This window comes from Pristiophorus japonicus, chromosome 10 (assembly GCF_044704955.1).
Source record: "Pristiophorus japonicus isolate sPriJap1 chromosome 10, sPriJap1.hap1, whole genome shotgun sequence".
Taxonomy (NCBI): Eukaryota; Metazoa; Chordata; class Chondrichthyes; family Pristiophoridae; genus Pristiophorus; species Pristiophorus japonicus.
Genome location: NC_091986.1, coordinates 219,510,015 through 219,527,767, shown reverse-complemented (window position 1 = coordinate 219,527,767; position 17,753 = coordinate 219,510,015). Strand labels below are relative to the sequence as shown.

General features: G+C 51.6%; 1 protein-coding gene across 3 annotated transcripts in view; it reads right to left on the bottom strand.

Moving 5' to 3' along the window:
- The window catches only part of clpb (ClpB family mitochondrial disaggregase), a 212,643-nt gene that overhangs the window by 79,409 nt on the left and 115,481 nt on the right, over positions 1 to 17,753 (bottom strand). For all 3 annotated transcript variants that reach the window (XR_011595709.1, XM_070892578.1, XM_070892579.1), the window contains exon 6: positions 9,769 to 9,866. Coding sequence is in view for 2 of the 3 variants with exons in the window: in XM_070892578.1 (XP_070748679.1) it covers positions 9,769 to 9,866 (98 nt within the window). In the remaining variant the exon portion in view is untranslated. The remainder of the gene's footprint in view (positions 1 to 9,768; positions 9,867 to 17,753) is intronic.

Genomic DNA, 17,753 nt, shown 5'->3' with positions numbered 1-17,753 from the left:
TCGGAGACCAAAACTGTACACAATACTCCAGGTGTGGCCTCACCAAGGCCCTGTACAACTGTAGTAACACCTCCCTGCCCCTGTATTCAAATCCCCTCGCTATGAAGGCCAACATGCCATTTGCTTTCTTAACCGCCTGCTGTACTGCATGCCAACCTTCAATGACTGATGTACCATGACACCCAGGTCTCGTTGCACCTCCCCTTTTCCTAATCTGTCACCATTCAGATAATAGTCTGTCTCTCTGTTTTTACCACCAAAGTGGATAACCTCACATTTATCCACATTATACTTCCTCTGCCATGCATTTGCCCACTCACCTAACCTATCCAAGTCACTCTGCAGCCTCATAGCATCCTCCTCGCAGCCCACACTGCCACCCAACTTAGTGTCATCCGCAAATTTGGAGATACTACATTTAATCCCTTCGTCTAAATCATTAATGTACAATGTAAACAGCTGGGGCCCCAGCACAGAACCTTGCGGTACCCCACTAGTCACTGCCTGCCATTCTGAAAAGTACCCATTGACTCCTACTCTTTGCTTCCTGTCTGAAAACATTTCCTCCAGAGTAACTCAGTTAGGTACGATTTTTTTTAGTTGAGTTTTTTTTTTTCCAATCAAAAGTTCCCAGACACTTACGGCAGTTTTGGCCATTTATGCCACTTTGGCCAGCTAAAACTTACTCCAAATCCACTTAGGTCAGCATATGTGGCCAGCTCTGAAAAACCTTGCAGGGAGTTAGGAATTTGGTGCAGGTTAGTACATTTAAAGCACCAAGACTTGCAAAGCACTAAACAAACCACAAAAAGTATTAAGCAATCAATCAATAACAAATAAAAAATAGAAGTCCTACCATTATGCCAGAAACAAGTTTTTTTTTTTTTAAAAGTACCCCCCAACAAATCAAAACTCTCCTCCTCCACCCCCCAATCAAAACCCTCCTTACTAAACAAAGCACAACCATCAATAAATAAAAAATAAAACTCAAGTCCTACCTCGGCCCGGGAAGTCAGCGGACCGGCCGGCAGATGCGGGAGGCCACTCGGCTGGGGATAGGGTGCGGGGAACATCGGGGCGTCCCTTCGGCCGGGGATAGGGGCTGCGAGCATCCGGCCGGACACGCTGGGAGGGTGAGGAGCATGCGCGCAGACTTCACTGCGCATGCGCGCAGCTGCCGACAGTGCTTTCTGTGCTGGCCTGTTGCTCCGCTCCCCCCACCACTTCACTAGCTACGCCACGCTGGTACACTGGAGACTCGGCAGAGCCGGCAGGATGGGGCCACTTTTTTTCGGCGTCGTTTCCAGCGCGCAAAGCCGGTGCATTTAGGGTAAGCGCGCCGAAAAAAGGGGTTGGGAAAAATTGGGCCCCATGAGAGTAAACTGCGCGTGGAGGCAGAAGATGTGGGTATGGTTCTTAATGAATACTTTACGTCTGTTTTCACAAAGGAAAATGCAGATACTGCTATTGAGGAGGAGTGTGAAACTCTGGATGAAATAAACATAGTGAAGGATGAGGTATTAAGGGGTTTAGCAGCTTTGAAAGTGGATAAGTCCCCGGGCCCGGATGAAATGCATCCCGGGCTGCTGAGCGAAGCAAAAGAGGAAATAGCAGAGGCCTTGACCATTATTTTCCAGTCCTCTTTGGATTTGGGCATGGTGCCGGAGGATTGGAGGACTGCTAATGTAGTACCTTTGTTTAAGAAGGGAGAAAGGGATAGGCCGAGTAATTACAGGCCTGTCAGCCTAACCTCAGTGGTGGGAAAATTATTGGAAACAATTCTGAAGAACAGGATAAATCTACATTTAGAAAGCTAAGGATTAATTAGCGATAGTCAGCACGGATTTGTTAAGGGAAGATAGTGTTTAACTAATCTGATTGCATTTTTCGAGGAGGTAACCAGGAGGGTCGATGAGGGCAGTGCGTATGATGTAGTGTATATACACTTTAGCAAAGCTTTTGATAAGGTCCAACATGGCAGACTGGTCATAAAGGTAAAAGCCCATGGGATACAGGGCAACGTGGCAAGTTGGATCCAAAATTGGCTTAGAGGTAGGAAGCAAAGGGTAATGGTTGATGGATGTTTTTGTGACTTGAAGGATGTTTCCAGTGGGGTTCCGTAGGGCTCAGTACTGGGTCCCTTGCTTTTTGTGGTATACATCTAGATTTGAATATAGGGGGTATGATTAAGAGATTTGCAGATGACACTAAAATTGGCCGTGTGGTTGATAATGAAGAGGAAGGTCATAGACTGCAGGAGGATATCAATCTACTGGTCAGGTGGGCAGAACAGTGGCAAATGGAATTTAATTTGGAGAAATGTGAGGTAATGCACTTGGGGAGGGCCAATGAGGAAAGGGTATACACATTAAACGGTAGGCCACATAGAAGTGTAGATGAATAAAAGGGACCTTGGGAGTGCTTGTCCACAGATCTCTGAAAATAGCAGGCCAGCTGGATAAGAAGGCATACAGAATGCTTGCCTTTATTGGCTGAGGCATGGAATACAAGAGCAGGGAGGTTAAGCTTAAACTATATAATACACTGCGTAGGTCACAGCTGGAGTACTGCATGCAGTTTTGGTCACCACATTACAGGAAAGAGGTGATTGCACTGGAGAGGGTACAGAGGAGATTTACTAGGATGCTGCCTGGAATGGAGAATCTTAGTTATGAGGACAGATTGGATAGGCTGGGTTTGTTCTCCTTGGAACAGAAGAGACTGAGAGGAGACCTCATTGAGGTGTAGACAATGTTGATGGGCCTGGATATAGTGGATAGCAACATAAGAACATAAGAATTAGGAACAGGAGTAGGCCATCTAGCCCCTCGATGGACCTATTTTCCTTGGTGGAGGGGTCAATTACAAGGGGGCATTACATTTAAGGTGGTTGGTGGAAGATTTAAGGGGAATTTGAGGGGAAGCTTCTTCACGCAGAGGGTTGTGAGGATCTGGAACTCACTGCCTGGAAGGTGGTAGAGGCAGAAACCCTCATCATATTTAAAAGATGCTTGGATAGGCACTTGGAAGTGCCGTAACCTGCAGGATTACGGACTGCGAGCTGGTAAGTGGGATTAGACTGGATAACCTCTTGTTGGCTGGCGCAGATATGATGGTAAGTACTTCAGGGAATAGAATATGGCCAGGGTGATCTCCTGGACTAGTTTCAATCGCCTGGATGGGTCGGTGAGGAATTTTCCCAGATTTTTTTCCCCCAATTGGCCTGGGTTTTTAATCTGGTTTTTGCCTCTCCCAGGAGATCACATGGCTTCATTGAGGTGGAGTGTAGAATGTTGCGATACAAGGGGTGTCGCCATTGTTTGGGGCGGACTGGTTGGGTCGGATGTTCTTTACCTGTCCGCCATTGTTCATTGGTTTATATGTAACCTTCAGGGCTGCTGACCGAGGGCCATGTGACTCTTTGTCGGCCGGTGCGGACATGATGGGCCGGAATGGCCTCCTTCTGTGCTGTAAATTTCTATGTTTCTAAGAATTCTGTATGCCTTCTTAACCATGGCTCAGTGGGTAGCACTTTCGCCTCAGAGTCAGAAGGGTGTGGGTTCAGGTCCCACTCCAGAGACTTGAGCACAAAATCTATGCTGATACTCCCAGTGCAGTGGTGAGGGAGCGCTGCACTGTCGAAGGGTCAGCACTGAGGGAGCGCCGCACTGTCGGAGGGTCAGTACTGAGGGAGCGCTGCACTGTCGGAGGGTCAGTACTGAGGAAGCACGGCACTGTCGGAGGGACACTACTGAGGGAGCGCCGCACTGTTGGAGGGGCAGTGCTGAAGGAGCGCTGCACTGTCGGAGGGGCAGCGCTGAGGGAGCGCTGCACTATCGGAGGAACAGTATTGAGGGTACGCTGCACTGTCGGAGGGTCAGTACTGTGGAAGCACGGCACTGTCGGAGGAACAGTATTGAGGGTACGCTGCACTGTCGGAGGGGCAGTACTGAGGGAGCGCTGCACTGTCGGAGTGGCAGTACTGAGGGAGCACTGCACTGTCGGAGGGGCAGTACTGAGGGAGCGCCGCACTGTCGGAGGAGCAGTACTGAGGGAGCGCTGCACTGTCGGAGGGGCAGTACTGAGGGAGCGCCGCACTGTCGGAGGGGCAGTACTGAGGGAGCGCCGCACTGTCGGAGGGGCAGTACTGAGGGTATGCAGCACTGTCGGAGCGACAGTACTGAGGGAGCGCTGCACTGTCGGAGGTGCCCGCTTTCGGATGAGATGTCAAACCGAGGCCCCATCTGCTCTCTCGGGTGGACGGAAAAGATCCCATGATCACTATTCGAAGAAGAGCAGGGGAGTTATCCCCGGTGTCCTGGTCAATATTTATGCTTCACTAAAACATATTATCTGGGTCATTATCACATTGCTGTTTGTGGGAGCTTGCTGTGCGTAAATTGGCTGCCGCGTTTCCCACATTACAACAGTGCGACACTCCGAAAGTACTTCACTGACCGTACAGCGCTCTGGTCATCCTGAGGTTGTGAAAGGCGCTGTGTCTAATTGTGGTTCATTATAATTATTTGTATAACTGAGTGACAGGTCAGGGCATTTTGGAGAGGGCAGTTAAGAGTCAACCACGTTGATGTGAGACTGGAGTCACATATAGACCCTTACCAGGTAAAGAGGGTCGGTCTCCCATGTTCCACCCTCTGTAAACTCTAAAACTCTACTGCCCCGTGTCCTAACTCGCACCGAGTCCCACTCACCCATCACCCCCTGTGCTCACTGACCTGTGTCCTAACTCGCACCCAGTCCCACTCACCCATCACCCACTGTGCTCACTGCCCCGTGTCCTAACTCACACCAAGTCCCACTCACCCATCACCCCCTGTGCTCGCTGCCCCGTGTCCTAACTTGCACCGAGTCCCGCTCACCCATCACCCACTGTGCTCGCTGCCCCGTGTCCTAACTCGCACCAAGTCCCGCTCACCCATCACCCACTGTGCTCGCTGACTTGTATCCTAACTCGCACCGAGTCCCGCTCACCCATCACCCCCTGTACTCACTGACCCATGTCCTAACTCGCACCGAGTCCCGCTCACCCATCATCCACTGTGCCCGCTGCCCATGTCCTAACTCACACCGAGTCCCGCTCACCCATCACCCCCTGCGCTCGCTGATCTACACTGGCTCTCGATTGAGCAACGCCTCAATTTTAAAATTCTCATCCTTATTCCTTTTGTTCAACCATGGCCTTGCCCCCTCCCTATCTCTGTAATCTCCTTCAGCCCCTACAACCCCCTGAGAACTCTGCGCTCCTCTACTTTCCAGCTCTCGGTCCGTAGCTTATGATACTTCAGGTGCACATCCAAGTACTTTTTAAATGTGGTGAGGGTTTCTGCCTCTACCACCCTTTCAGGCAGTGAGTTCCAGACCCCCACCACCCTCTGGGTGAAAAAAGTTCTCCTCAAATCCCCTCTAATCCTTCTACCAATTACTTAAAATTGGTACATGTGAAGAATGGGCACTCAGGTGAGGGTTAACATCATCGGCGGTCCCTCGAACGAGGATGACTTGCTTCCATGAATTCACAGATGTTTCAATGAAGGACCCGATGTTCCAGTCCTGAACTCCAATTGAGGGGGTGGAAGATACCTGTGCGTGGATTTTTTTAACGTTGCACATCAGCCACCACATGGGCTTGACAGAGCTAGGTCTTGGTCCAGTGGCAAGGGTTAACCAGCACGACTGGAGACCAGCTCTGCTGCACGGGCCTAGTGCGCACACATATCGCAGTGTGGGCTGGGCCCGTGCTGCCCCTGGGCCCTCGCCTCTTCTAGGCCCCGTACCCTCATTCGCCGCACTTCCGCCATGATCTCTGGCCGCACTTCCACCACAAACATTCGCCTCATCTTCGCCACGACTCCTTCACCTCCTTTATGGCACTCCTTAAAAACCTACCTCTTTGACCAAGAATAGAAAGATATGCTGAAAGGCTGAGATGAGGCATGGCACGAGATTCTGTGGAGTATAGTATTGGGTCAAATGGCCTATTTTCTATGTAATTCAGTGTGTGAAGGTCTGAATAACCATTATGCTGAATGGTTCTTCATAATCTCCTGTCATGCTTTATGAGAGAATGCATGAAAGAATGCATGCCCGGGTAATCAGCAGCCACTAAAGCCTGACTGGCCGTACCCACCAAACTGTCCCAATGTCGTCAGATATGGCTGGGTGTGAAATTCCCTCCGACAATCACTCCCGTGAAGTGCCCTGGATCGTCCCACTAAGCCAAAGGCGCTATATAAATATAAGTGAGGATACCAGCAGGAGGTCAGTGTCTATGGGCCTGATTTCCCACAGAGTCGGCATCTTCGAGGGAAGAGAGCGCGGAAAAGCAAGAGGAATTGTACAGAAAGTAATAACACTTATTTTTATGGATTTTTATTGAGGGAAAAAATAAAACTGTCTTATTTATTTTATGCTCTCTGATTAAATTATTTAAAATACCTCCAGCTTTACAACTCCATTTTTTTTTTAGAAAGTTTTTGAATATGTATTGAAAGCAGCCAAGCTGTCTCTTTAATATTTGAACATTTAATCTATTTGTTATTTAGGGTTGCACATTAAGGGATGAGAGTTTGCTTCTGTGCAGGTCAGTCAGATGCAAATCTGTGAATACTGAAATATCAGGCAACTGAAAGCCCTTGTATTTACAGACACGCACAGATATCAGTGTGTATTGGAGAGGAATTCAAATGATGCATCTTCCGCCAGAAGGACTTGCGTCTTTGGCCTGGCTCAGGTTCAGCACAAGCTTCTGTTGTAAGCGTTCCTTTCACAGGGGAGCTGTCACCCAGTAATTGCCCCATCTGAAACTGAGCGAGTGATGGATTCCATCAGTTTATCGAGTGTTTGTTTTGCCTCGGCATCCATTTTTTTTATATAAGAAATTTCATTTCGGGCAATTTATCATCAGTCACTTTCTAAAGCCTAATGAGAAAGCTGGAGAGCGATGAGACTGTGTGTGCATGTGTGTGTATAAACTTTTCCTCCTGTCTGTAAAAAAGACTTGCTTTTCTATAGCGCCTTTCATGACCACCGGACGTCCCAAAGCGCTTTACAGCCAACGAAGTACTTTTTGAAATGTAGTCACTGTTGTGATGTGGGAAACGCGCTAGCCAATTTGCGCACAGCAAGCTCCCACACACAACAATGTGATAATGACCCAGATAATCTGTTTTAGTGATGTTCATTGAGGGATAAATATTGGCCCCAAGACACCAGGGATAACTCCCCTGCTCTTCTTCGAAATAGTGTCATGGGATCTTTTACATCCACCTGAGAGAGCAGACGGGGCCTCAGTTTAATGTCTCATCTGAAAGACGGCGCCTCAGCACTGCACTGGAGCGTCAGTCTAGATTTATGTGCTCAAGTGCCTGGAGTTGGATATAGAGTAAAGCTCTCTCTACACTGTCCCATCAAACACTCCCAGGGCAGGTACAGTACGGGTTAGATACAGAGTAAAGCTCCCTCTACACTGTCCCATCAAACACTCCCAGGGCAGGTACAGCACGGGGTTAGATACAGAGTAAAGCTCCCTCTACACTGTCCCATCAAACACTCCCAGGGCAGGTACAGCACGGGGTTAGATACAGAGTAAAGCTCCCTCTACACTGTCCCATCAAACACTCCCAGGGCAGATATAGCACGGGTTAGATACAGAGTAAAGCTCCCTCTACAATGTCCCATCAAACACTCCCAGGGCAGATACAGCATGGGTTAGATACAGAGTAAAACTACCTCTACACTATCCCATCAAACACTCCCAGGGCAGGTACAGCATGGGGTTAGATACTGAGTAAAGCTCCCTCTACACTGTCCCATCAAACACTCCCAGGGCAGGTACAGCATGGGGTTAGATACAGAGTAAAGCTCCCTCTACACTGTCCCAAACACTCCCAGGGCAGGTACAGCACGGGTTAGATACAGAGTAAAGCTCCCTCTACAGTGTCCCATCAAACAGTCCCAGGGCAGGTACAGCACGGGGTTAGATACAGAGTAAAGCTCCCAGGTTATGTAAGGAATGGGATAGATGGAGAGTAAAGTTTCCCCTGAATCACGAGTGCCAAGCTTTGCGTCTTTAAGGGCCACATGCAAAAGTTAAATCCTTGTTGTCAATTTTCAGACATCTCAGGATGCTGATAGTAACGGATGTTCAGACCTGGGATTAATCCAACACCGAAAAAGGAACTTTTTAAACCTCCAGAACTCTTAAGGGGACACAGCGGCAAACAAGAGCCAGCACCAGCACTGGGACAATGCGCCGAACAGCCTCTTCCTGTGCTGTACTTTCTATGACTATTGAGAGCTGCTGGACCAACATTTTAAAATACATGCATTACATTATTGCCCCCTTCCAGCTTTGTCTTGTGTGTGCTCTGATCGGGATCCTCCAGTACCTTGTCCGAGACCGTGGGCGTTGGCTGACTATTTGTTCTCAATTCTGGCTTCACTAATGTCCGATACGGAGTGGGTTGGACACAGGTTAAAGTTCCTCTGCATCAACAACAACCACATGCATTTATATAGCGCCTTTAACACAATAAAACCTCTCAAGGCGCTTCACAGGAGCGATTATCAAACAAAATTCGACACCGAACCACATAAGGAGATAGGTGATCAAAAGCTTGGTCAAAGAGTTCGATTTTAAGGAGCGTCTTAAAGGGGAAAAGCGAGATAAGAGAGGTGGAGAGGTTCAGGGAGGGAGTTCCAGAGCTTTGGGCCCAGGCAGCTGAAGGCACGGCCACCGATGGTTGAGTGATTATAATCAGGGATGCTCAAGAACCTAGAATTGGAGGAGAGGAGAGCAGGGATCTTGGAGGGCCGTCGGAGGTTACAGAGATAGGGAGGGGCAAGGCCATAGAGGGATTTGAAGATAAGAATTTTTAATTTGAGGCGTGCCAGACCGGTAGCTAATGTAGGGTCAGCGAAATATTGGCCAGGATACCGGAGAGAACTCCCCTGCTCTTCTTTGAAATAGTGCCATGAGATATTTTGCATCCACCCGAGAGAGCAGATGAGGCCTCGGTTTAATGTCTCATCCAAAAGACGGCACCTCCGACAGTGGTGCGCTCCCTCAGTACTGCCCCACCGACAGTGCAGTGCTCCCTCAGTACTGCTCCTCTGACAGTGCGGCACTCCCTCAGCACTGCCCCACCGACAGTGCCCTCAGTACTGCTCCTCTGATAGTGCGGCACTCCCTCAGTACTGCCCCTCCGACAGTGCGGCACTCCCTCAGTACTGCCCCTCCGACAGTGCGGCGCTCCCTCAGTACTGCCCCTCCGACAGTGTGGCGCTCCCTCAGTACTGCCCCTCCGACAGTGCGGCGCTCCCTCGGTACTGCCCCTCCGACAGTGCGGCACTCGTTCAGTACTGCCCCTCCGACAGTGCGGCACTCGTTCAGTACTGCTCCTCCGACAGTGCGGCGCTCCCTCAGTACTGCCCCTCCGACAGTGCGGCGCTCCCTCGGTACTGCCCCTCCGACAGTGCGGCACTCCTTCAGTACTACCCCTCCGACAGTGTGGCACTCCCTCAGTACTGCCCCTCCGACAGTGCGGCGCTCCCTCAGTACTGCCCCTCCGACAGTGCGGCACTAACCTACCTGGCATGTGTGTTTCAATTAAGCATTGCCGTTCCCAACTACAGGATAGAGGTCAACTTCACTGTGTATAGTTTGAGGAACAGCTCGTGAGACAATGTGCCAGAATCCGCCCCAGGATGCCGAGTCCCCTTCCAATAAGCTTAGGATGTTGTACTTACCTTCACTTCAGCTTCCTTCAATAGCTTCTTCACTTCCCCGTCCCTGGCGTAGTCCACGGGTGTGTGTCCCATCTCATTCTGCAGCAAGGGATTGGCACCTGGGTGAGAAGTTGAAGGTTTAACAGGACTGACCCCACCAATGATCCTACAAAAGCTTCCAGTCCCGAACAACCCAACCTGTAACTCATCACCTCGCAACACTCGAGCACTCCGACCCTCGAGCACTCCGACCCTCGACCTGCTCACTTTGACCCTCGACCCGCTCACTCCGACCTTCGACCCTCGACACTCTGACCCTCGAGCACTCCGACCCTCGCCCCGCTCACTCTGACCCTCGACCCGCTCACTCCGACCTTCGACCCTCGAGCACTCCGACCCTCGCCCCGCTCACTCTGACCCTCGACCCGCTCACTTTGACCCTCGACCCGCTCACTTTGACCCTCGATCCGCTCACTTTGATACTCGACCCGCTCACTCTGAGCCTCGACCCGCTCACTCCGACCCTCGACCCGCTCACTTTGACCGTCGACCCGCTCACTCCGACCCTCGACCCGCTCACTCATCCCCTCGACCCACCGACACTTGACTCACCCTCAACACACACACTCTCCTTCACGGAGTCTCTATCAGGGTGAAGCTACCCCCTGGGTGCTTCACAAATTGGAGGTTGGAGCTGAACTGGAGCAGGGGGAAGAGCTGGAGGTTTTTGAAGGTCGCTGGGGAATGATGTAACAAGGCGCAGCGGGTTAGCGAGAGTTTTTGGGTGCGAGTGGGTGCGGTGGCTGAAGATACCGCCACTGACGGTAGACTGGGCAAAGGGAGGTGCAGAAAAGGCCAGACCTAGAAGAGGCCGGTGATGTTGGGCGGGCTGGTGGGGAGGAGGGAGGGAGCAGTTGGGTGGAGCGAGGCCACAGGAGGCAGTTGTAAACAAGGATGAAGACTTTGAGACACACTCTCACACGCCCCCACCAGCCTCTCGCAGAGAGCTATCCATTATCCCATCCAGGAATTATATAAATGATGCATCGGAAAATAAACACAGATAAAAAGCAACGTAGATCTCTGAGAAGCAGCGGGCCTGTTACAAGATTACAGCCTGGGCGACTATCCGTTCTGTGGGAGATATGTGATGTGCCCCTAAGCATGTCTGCTGCAGTGAAGGATTTACACTTTGCTCTTTGCAATATTGATCGCTGCTGTGCAGAGGCGCTCCTAAGGGTGGCATTGCGGTTGTTTGCTCACACGCAATCAATTCCAGAGTTTTATGATTGCTTAAAAAATCATATATATACTGCATCGCCGCCCTTGGCAGTGTCTGTGGGCAGTGCGGGCCATTGCAACATGGCACGCTGTATGTGCCACCTGGGCTGAGCCGATCTTACTGCTTCATTTCTCATCTGTCGTCCCTCTCTCCCTCTGCCCCTCTCTCTCTCCCCCTCTCTCTTTCCATCTCCCCCTCTCCCCCTCTCACACCCCCTCTCTCTCTCTCTCTCTCCCCCCCTCTCTCTCTCTCCCTCACCCCCTCTCTCTCTCTCCCTCTCACCCCCCCTCTCTCTCTCCCTCTCACCCCCCCTCTCTCTCTCTCCCTCACCCCCCTCTCTCTCTCCCCCTCTCACCCCCCCTCTCTCTCTCCCCCTCTCACCCCCCCTCTCTCTCTCCCTCTCACCCCCCCTCTCTCTCTCCCTCTCACCCCCCCTCTCTCTCTCCCTCTCACCCCCCCTCTCTCTCTCTCCCTCTCACCCCCCCTCTCTCTCTCTCCCTCTCACCCCCCCTCTCTCTCTCTCCCTCTCACCCCCCCTCTCTCTCTCTCCCTCTCACCCCCCCTCTCTCTCTCTCCCTCTCACCCCCCCTCTCTCTCTCTCTCCTTCTCACCCCCCCTCTCTCTCTCTCTCCCTCTCACCCCCCCCTCTTTCTCTCTCTCTCTCTCACCCCCCCTCTCTCTCTCACCCCCCTCTCTCTCTCTCTCCCTCTGCCCCTCTCTCTTTCCATCTCTCCCTCTCCCTCTCTCACTCCCCCTCCCTCTCCCCCTCTCTCTCTCACCCCCTCTCTCTCTTTCCCTCACCCCCCCTCTCTCCCCTCTCCCCACCCCTCTCCCTCTTTCCCTCTCACCCCCTCTCTCTCGCTCCCTCTCCCTCTTTCCCTCTCACCCCCCCCCCTCTCCCTCCCTCTCTCTCTCACTCCCTCTCTCCCTCTCTCGCGTTTCGTAGAACGATGCAGCACAGAGGGCCATTGGGCCCATCGTTTCTGTGCCGGCTCTGTGAGAGAGTGATCCAATCAGTCCCACTACCCCCTGCTCTTTCCCCACAGCCCGGCTAATTTCTCCAAATCCAATTCCCTGTTTGAAAGTTACTATTGAATCTGCTCCCACCGCCCTTTCAGGCAGCGTGTTCCCGTTCACAACAACTCGCTGCGTAAAAGAAAGTGTTTACTCATCCTCCCCTTCTCTGGTTCTTTTGCCGATTATCTTCAATTTGTGTCCCTCTGGTTACCGACCCTCCTGCCACTGGAAACTTTATTTTTTTGCTATTTACTCCATATAAATTTGAACCCCTCTATTAAATTCTCCTTCATCACTGAAGTCCCTCACACCTGGTACCATTCTGGTCAATCCCCTCTCCAAGGCCTTCACATCCTTCCCAAAGGGCGGTGCCCAGAAATGGACACAATCATCTGGGGCCAAACGAGTGATTTATAAAGGTTGCGCATAATGCCCTTGCTTACGTCTCTGTCAGTCGTTAGGGGGGCGGGGGGGCAATATTTGGGGTTGGCAGTCACATCACTGCCACTGCAGATTGCCGTCTACCCCTTGGCGATGCCTCGGTCACCAAGGCTGCGTCATGAGACCTCAGGCTCACTCCCTGGTTGCCCCCGTGTCTCTCTTTGTTACGCTCGCCCTTTCTCTCTGTAAGCCAACCTCTTCCTCCGTCTCTGTTACCTTCTCTCTTTCTCCTCTGTGTGTGTTAGTCTCTTGTTGGTGGTTGCACTCTTTCATTGTGTGAGTCACTCTTTTTATCCCCATGTTTCTCCCTGTTACTCTCAGGGGCTGAAATTGCCCCCCTCTTTAAGGCCCATTAAGATGCGGTGATGGAGTAGAGAGGCCCCCATCAACCGAGGGCAGACCCGTCCTAAATTACTCACCCCTCGCCCCGGGTTGGGAGCGGCGGGAACGGGTTTCCACGCCATCGGGCAACCCCTTCCGACCGGCGGTGACCCCTTTCCGCCACGCGCGGGAAATTGGCCCCCCCCCCCCCACCCCCGCCGTGGGATTGGTGCAGCCGCCGGTAGGTCCCCCCCGACAGGAAGCTGTGTGTGTGGCTGGGCGACGCGTCCGCCATTAAAAGGGAAGGCACGCTGCCGCAGTCCCCATGTTATTTACATTGACGGCCCGACAATGGCGGCCACGGGTTCGGTCGGGCGACGGAGTGCTGCACGTCCGCGGCGCACAAGACTCGGAGCGAGGGCCCCTACCCCCGCTCCAAGGGCACCTCTGCCCCTCAACACTGCCCCAACCGGAAATAAAAGCCAAGGAGCTGAATATGGGTCCAATCTCCACACCGTGGATTGCGGCAGAGAAAACACTACTGAATCGGTGAGTGCAGAGGGCGGGGAGCCATTCTGACCCCTCAGTGTTTGGAGTATCAGCTGTGGCTCAGTGGGCAGCACTCTCGCCTCCGCGTCAGAAGGTCGTGGGTTCGAGTCCCACTCCAGAGACTTGAGCACACAACAATCTAGGCTGACACTCCCAGTGCTGTACTGAGAGAGCGCCGCACTGTTGGAGGGGCAGTACTGAGGGAGCGCCGCACTGTTGGAGGGGCAGTACTGAGGGAGCGCCGCACTGTCGGAGGGGCAGTACTGAGGGAGTGCCGCACTGTCGGAGGGGCAGTACTGAGGGAGCGCTGCACTGTCGCAGGGGCAGTACTGAGGGGGCACCGCAGTGTCGGAGGGGCAGTACTGAGGGAGCGCCGCAGTGTCGGAGGGGCAGTACTGAGGGAGCGCCGCAGTGTCGGAGGGGCAGTACTGAGGGAGCGCCGCAGTGTCGGAGGGGCAGTACTGAGGGAGCGCCGCAGTGTCGGGAGGGGCAGTACTGAGGGAACGCCGCACTGTCAGAGGGGCAAGTACTGAGGGAACGCCGCACTGTCGGAGGGGCAAGTACTGAGGGAACGCCGCACTGTCGGAGGGGCAAGTACTGAGGGAGCGCCGCACTGTCGGAGGTGACGTCTTTCGGATGAAACATTAAACCGAGACTCGGTCTGCTTTCCTTGGTGGAGGAAAAGATCCCATTGCACTAGGAACACAAGAACAGGAGGAGGCCATCCAGCTTCCCGAGCCTGTTTTGCCATTCTATGAGACCATGGCTGATCTGTGACCATATAATTTTGGCCCATATCCCTCGATACCTTTGGAGAACAAAAAGCTATCAATCTCAGATTCAAAATTAACAATTGACCAAGCATCAATTGCCATTTACAGAAGAGAGTTCCACCCTTTGTTTAGAAAAGTGTTTCTTAATTTCACTCCTGAAAGGTCTGGCTCTAATGTTTAGACTGTGCCCCTAGTCCCAGACTCCCCAACCAGCGGGAACAGTGTCTCTCTATCCTGAAAACTTCGATCAGATCACCCCGCAACCTTCTAAAGTCCAGGGAAAACAGTTTGTGTAATCTCTCCTTGTAACTTAACCCTTGAAGGTCATCATCATCAGAGGCAGTCCCTCGGAATCGAGGAAGACTTGCTTCCACTCTAAAAGTGAGTTCTCAGGTGACTGTACAGTCCAATATAGGAATTACAGTCTCTGTCACAGGTATCATTCTGGTAAACCCGTGCTGCACTCCCTCCAAGGCCAATATATCCTCCCCAAGGTCTGGGGTCCAGAACTGCTCACAGTGCTCCAGGTGTGGGCTAACCAGGGCTTTGAACAGCTGCAGCATAACCTCTACTCCCTTGTATTCTAGTCTTGTAGATATGAAGGCCAGCATTCCATTAGCCTTTTTGATTATTTTCTGTCCCTGTTCATGACATTGTAATGATTGATGTACCTGAACCCATCAAGTCTCTTTGGACAGCCACTGTTTTTAGCTTTTCACCATTTAGAAAGTACCCTGCTTGATCCTTTTTAGGTCCAAAGTGGATGACCTCACATTTGCACGATTTCAAAGAAGAGCAGGGGAGTTCTCCCCGGAGTCCTGGGGCCAATATTTATCCCTCAATCAACATAATATTAAATAAAAACAGATTATCTGGGTCATTATCACATTGCTGTTTGTGGGAGCTTGCTGTGCGCAATTGCCTGCCGCATTTCCCACATTACAACAGTGGCTACACTCTAAAAGTACTTCATTGGCTGTGAAGCGCTTTGGGACGCCCTGAGGTCGCGAAAGGCGCTATATAAATGCAAGTCATTCTTTCTCTCATTTACTCTCTTATTGTGTCCCTTGCCCTTCCCCTTTCACTGTGTTTCTCTCAGTTCCTCCTACAGCTGTTTACATTGTATATTAATGATTTAGACGAGGGGATTAAATGTAGTATCTCCAAATTTGCGGATGAACTAAGTTAGGTGGCAGTGTGAGCTGCGAGGAGGATGCTATGAAGCTGCAGAGCGACTTGGATAGGTTAGGTGAGTGGGCAAATGCATGGCAGATGAAGTATAATGTGGATAAATGTGAGGTTGTCCACTTTGGTGATAAAAACAGAGATTCAGACTATTATCTGAATGGTGACAGATTAGGAAAAGGGGAGGTGCAACGAGACCTGGGTGTCATGGTACATCAGTCATTGAAGGTTGGCATGCAGGTACAGCAGGCGGTTAAGAAAGCAAATGGCATGTTGGCCTTCATAGCGAGGGGATTTGAGTACAGGGGCAGGGAGGTGTTGCTACAGTTGTACAGGGCCTTGGTGAGGCCACACCTGGAGTATTGTGTACAGTTTTGGTCTCCTAACCTGAGGAAGGACATTCTTGTTATTGAGGGAGTGGAGCGAAGGTTCACCAGACTGATTCCCGGGATGGCGGGACTGACCTATCAAGAAAGACTGAATCAACTGGGCTTGTATTCACTGGAGTTCAGAAGAATGAGAGGGGACCTCATAGAAACGTTTAAAATTCTGATGGGTTTAGACAGGTTAGATGCAGGAAGAATGTTCACAATGTTGGGGAAGTCCAGAACCAGGGGTCACAGTCTAAGGATAAGGGGTAAGCCATTTAGGACCGAGATGAGGAGAAACTTCTTCACCCAGAGAGTGGTGAACCTGTGGAATTCTCTACCACAGAAAGTAGTTGAGGCCAATTCACTAAATATATTCAAAAAGGAGTTAGATGTAGTTCTTACTACTAAGGGGATCAAGGGGTATGGCAAGAAAGCAGGAATGGGGTACTGAAGTTGCATGTTCAGCCATGAACTCATTGAATGGCGGTGCAGGCTCGAAGGGCCGAATGGCCTACTCCTGCACCTATTTTCTATGCCGGGTTTTTCTGATATGGGCGCAGTTTACCCTGATGATATGAGGAGAGACTGGATCAACTGGGCCTGTATTCACTGGAGTTTAGAAGAATGAGAGGGTATCCCATAGAAACATATACAATTCTGACGGGACTGGACAGGTTAGATGCAGGAAGAATGTTCCCGATGTTGGAGAAGTCCAGAAACAGGGGACACAGTCTAAGGATAAGGGGTAGGCCATTTAGGACCGAGATGAGGAAAAACTTCTTCACTCAGAGAGCTGTTAACCTGTGGAATTACATAGAAAATACGTGCAGGAGTAGGCCATTCGCCCCATTGAGCCTGCACCACCAGTCAATAAGATCATTGCTGATCATGCAACTTCAGTACCCCATTCCTGCTTTCTCTCCATACCCCTTGATCCCTTTAGCCGTAAGGACCATATCTAGTTCCCTCTTCAATATATCCAATGAACTGGCCTCAACAACTCTCTGCGGCAGGGAATTCCGTAGCTTAATAACTGTCTGAGTGAAGAAATTTCTCCTCATATTAGTCCTAAATGGCTTTACCCCTTATCCTTACTGAAGGTGCATGATCAGCCATAATCATATTGAATGGTGGTGCAGGCTCGAAGGGCCGAATGGCCTACTCCTGCACCTATTTTCAATGTTTCTATGTTTAAATCTGGCTGGGGGGCGAGAGAGAGCGGGACTGGGGGGGCGGGGAGGAGTGAGTAGGACTGGGGGGGGGGGGGGGAGAGGGAGAGTGGGTCGGGGGGGGGAGAGAGTGGAACTGGGGGGGCGGGGAGGAGTGAGTGGGACTGGGGGGGCGGGGGGGAGTGAGTGGGACTGGGGGGGGGGGGGAGGGAGAGTGGGTGGGGGGGGGGGTCGAGAGAGGGGGGACTGGGGGGGGAGGTAGGGGTAGTACTGACGATGTGGGGGCGGGGGGAGAGAGTGACCGGGGAGGGGGAAGAGAATGAGTGGGGTTATTTGTTTACCGGCCAGAGCTGTCCCTTTCATACTCACTCTCAATTTGTTTCCCATTCATCAATAATACAATTTGCCTAATCAGTAAGGAATGACACAGACATCGCGCAATGAGGATAGAAAAATGACTGCAATATAATGCTGTTGCAGTTCGGGTCATAAATTACAGCGGAAACCATTGAGGAATCATTATTTAAAGGTGTGGAACAGGCAAGACACTTCAACATAAAACACCCTCACTGCACGGAGCGGAGTTTGGTCGTGGCACTGATTGTGTCACTGCTCTGTGGGGACTGTCGAATGATCCGTTTCCCGCGGGAGAGAGAGCGAGACGAGGAATAACTTCTGAGAAATGGTGTAAACATTTCTGGCCAGCCCAGCAGCTCCCACTCAGTAAAGTTAATACTGCAAATTAAAACTGAAAATGCTGCACCCAGTCCCGCTCACCCACCACCCCCTGTGCTCACTGCTCTGTGTCCTAACTCGCACCGAGTCCCGCTCACCCATCACCCCCTGTGCTCACTGCCCCGTGTCCTAACTCGCACCGAGTCCCGCTCACCCATCACCC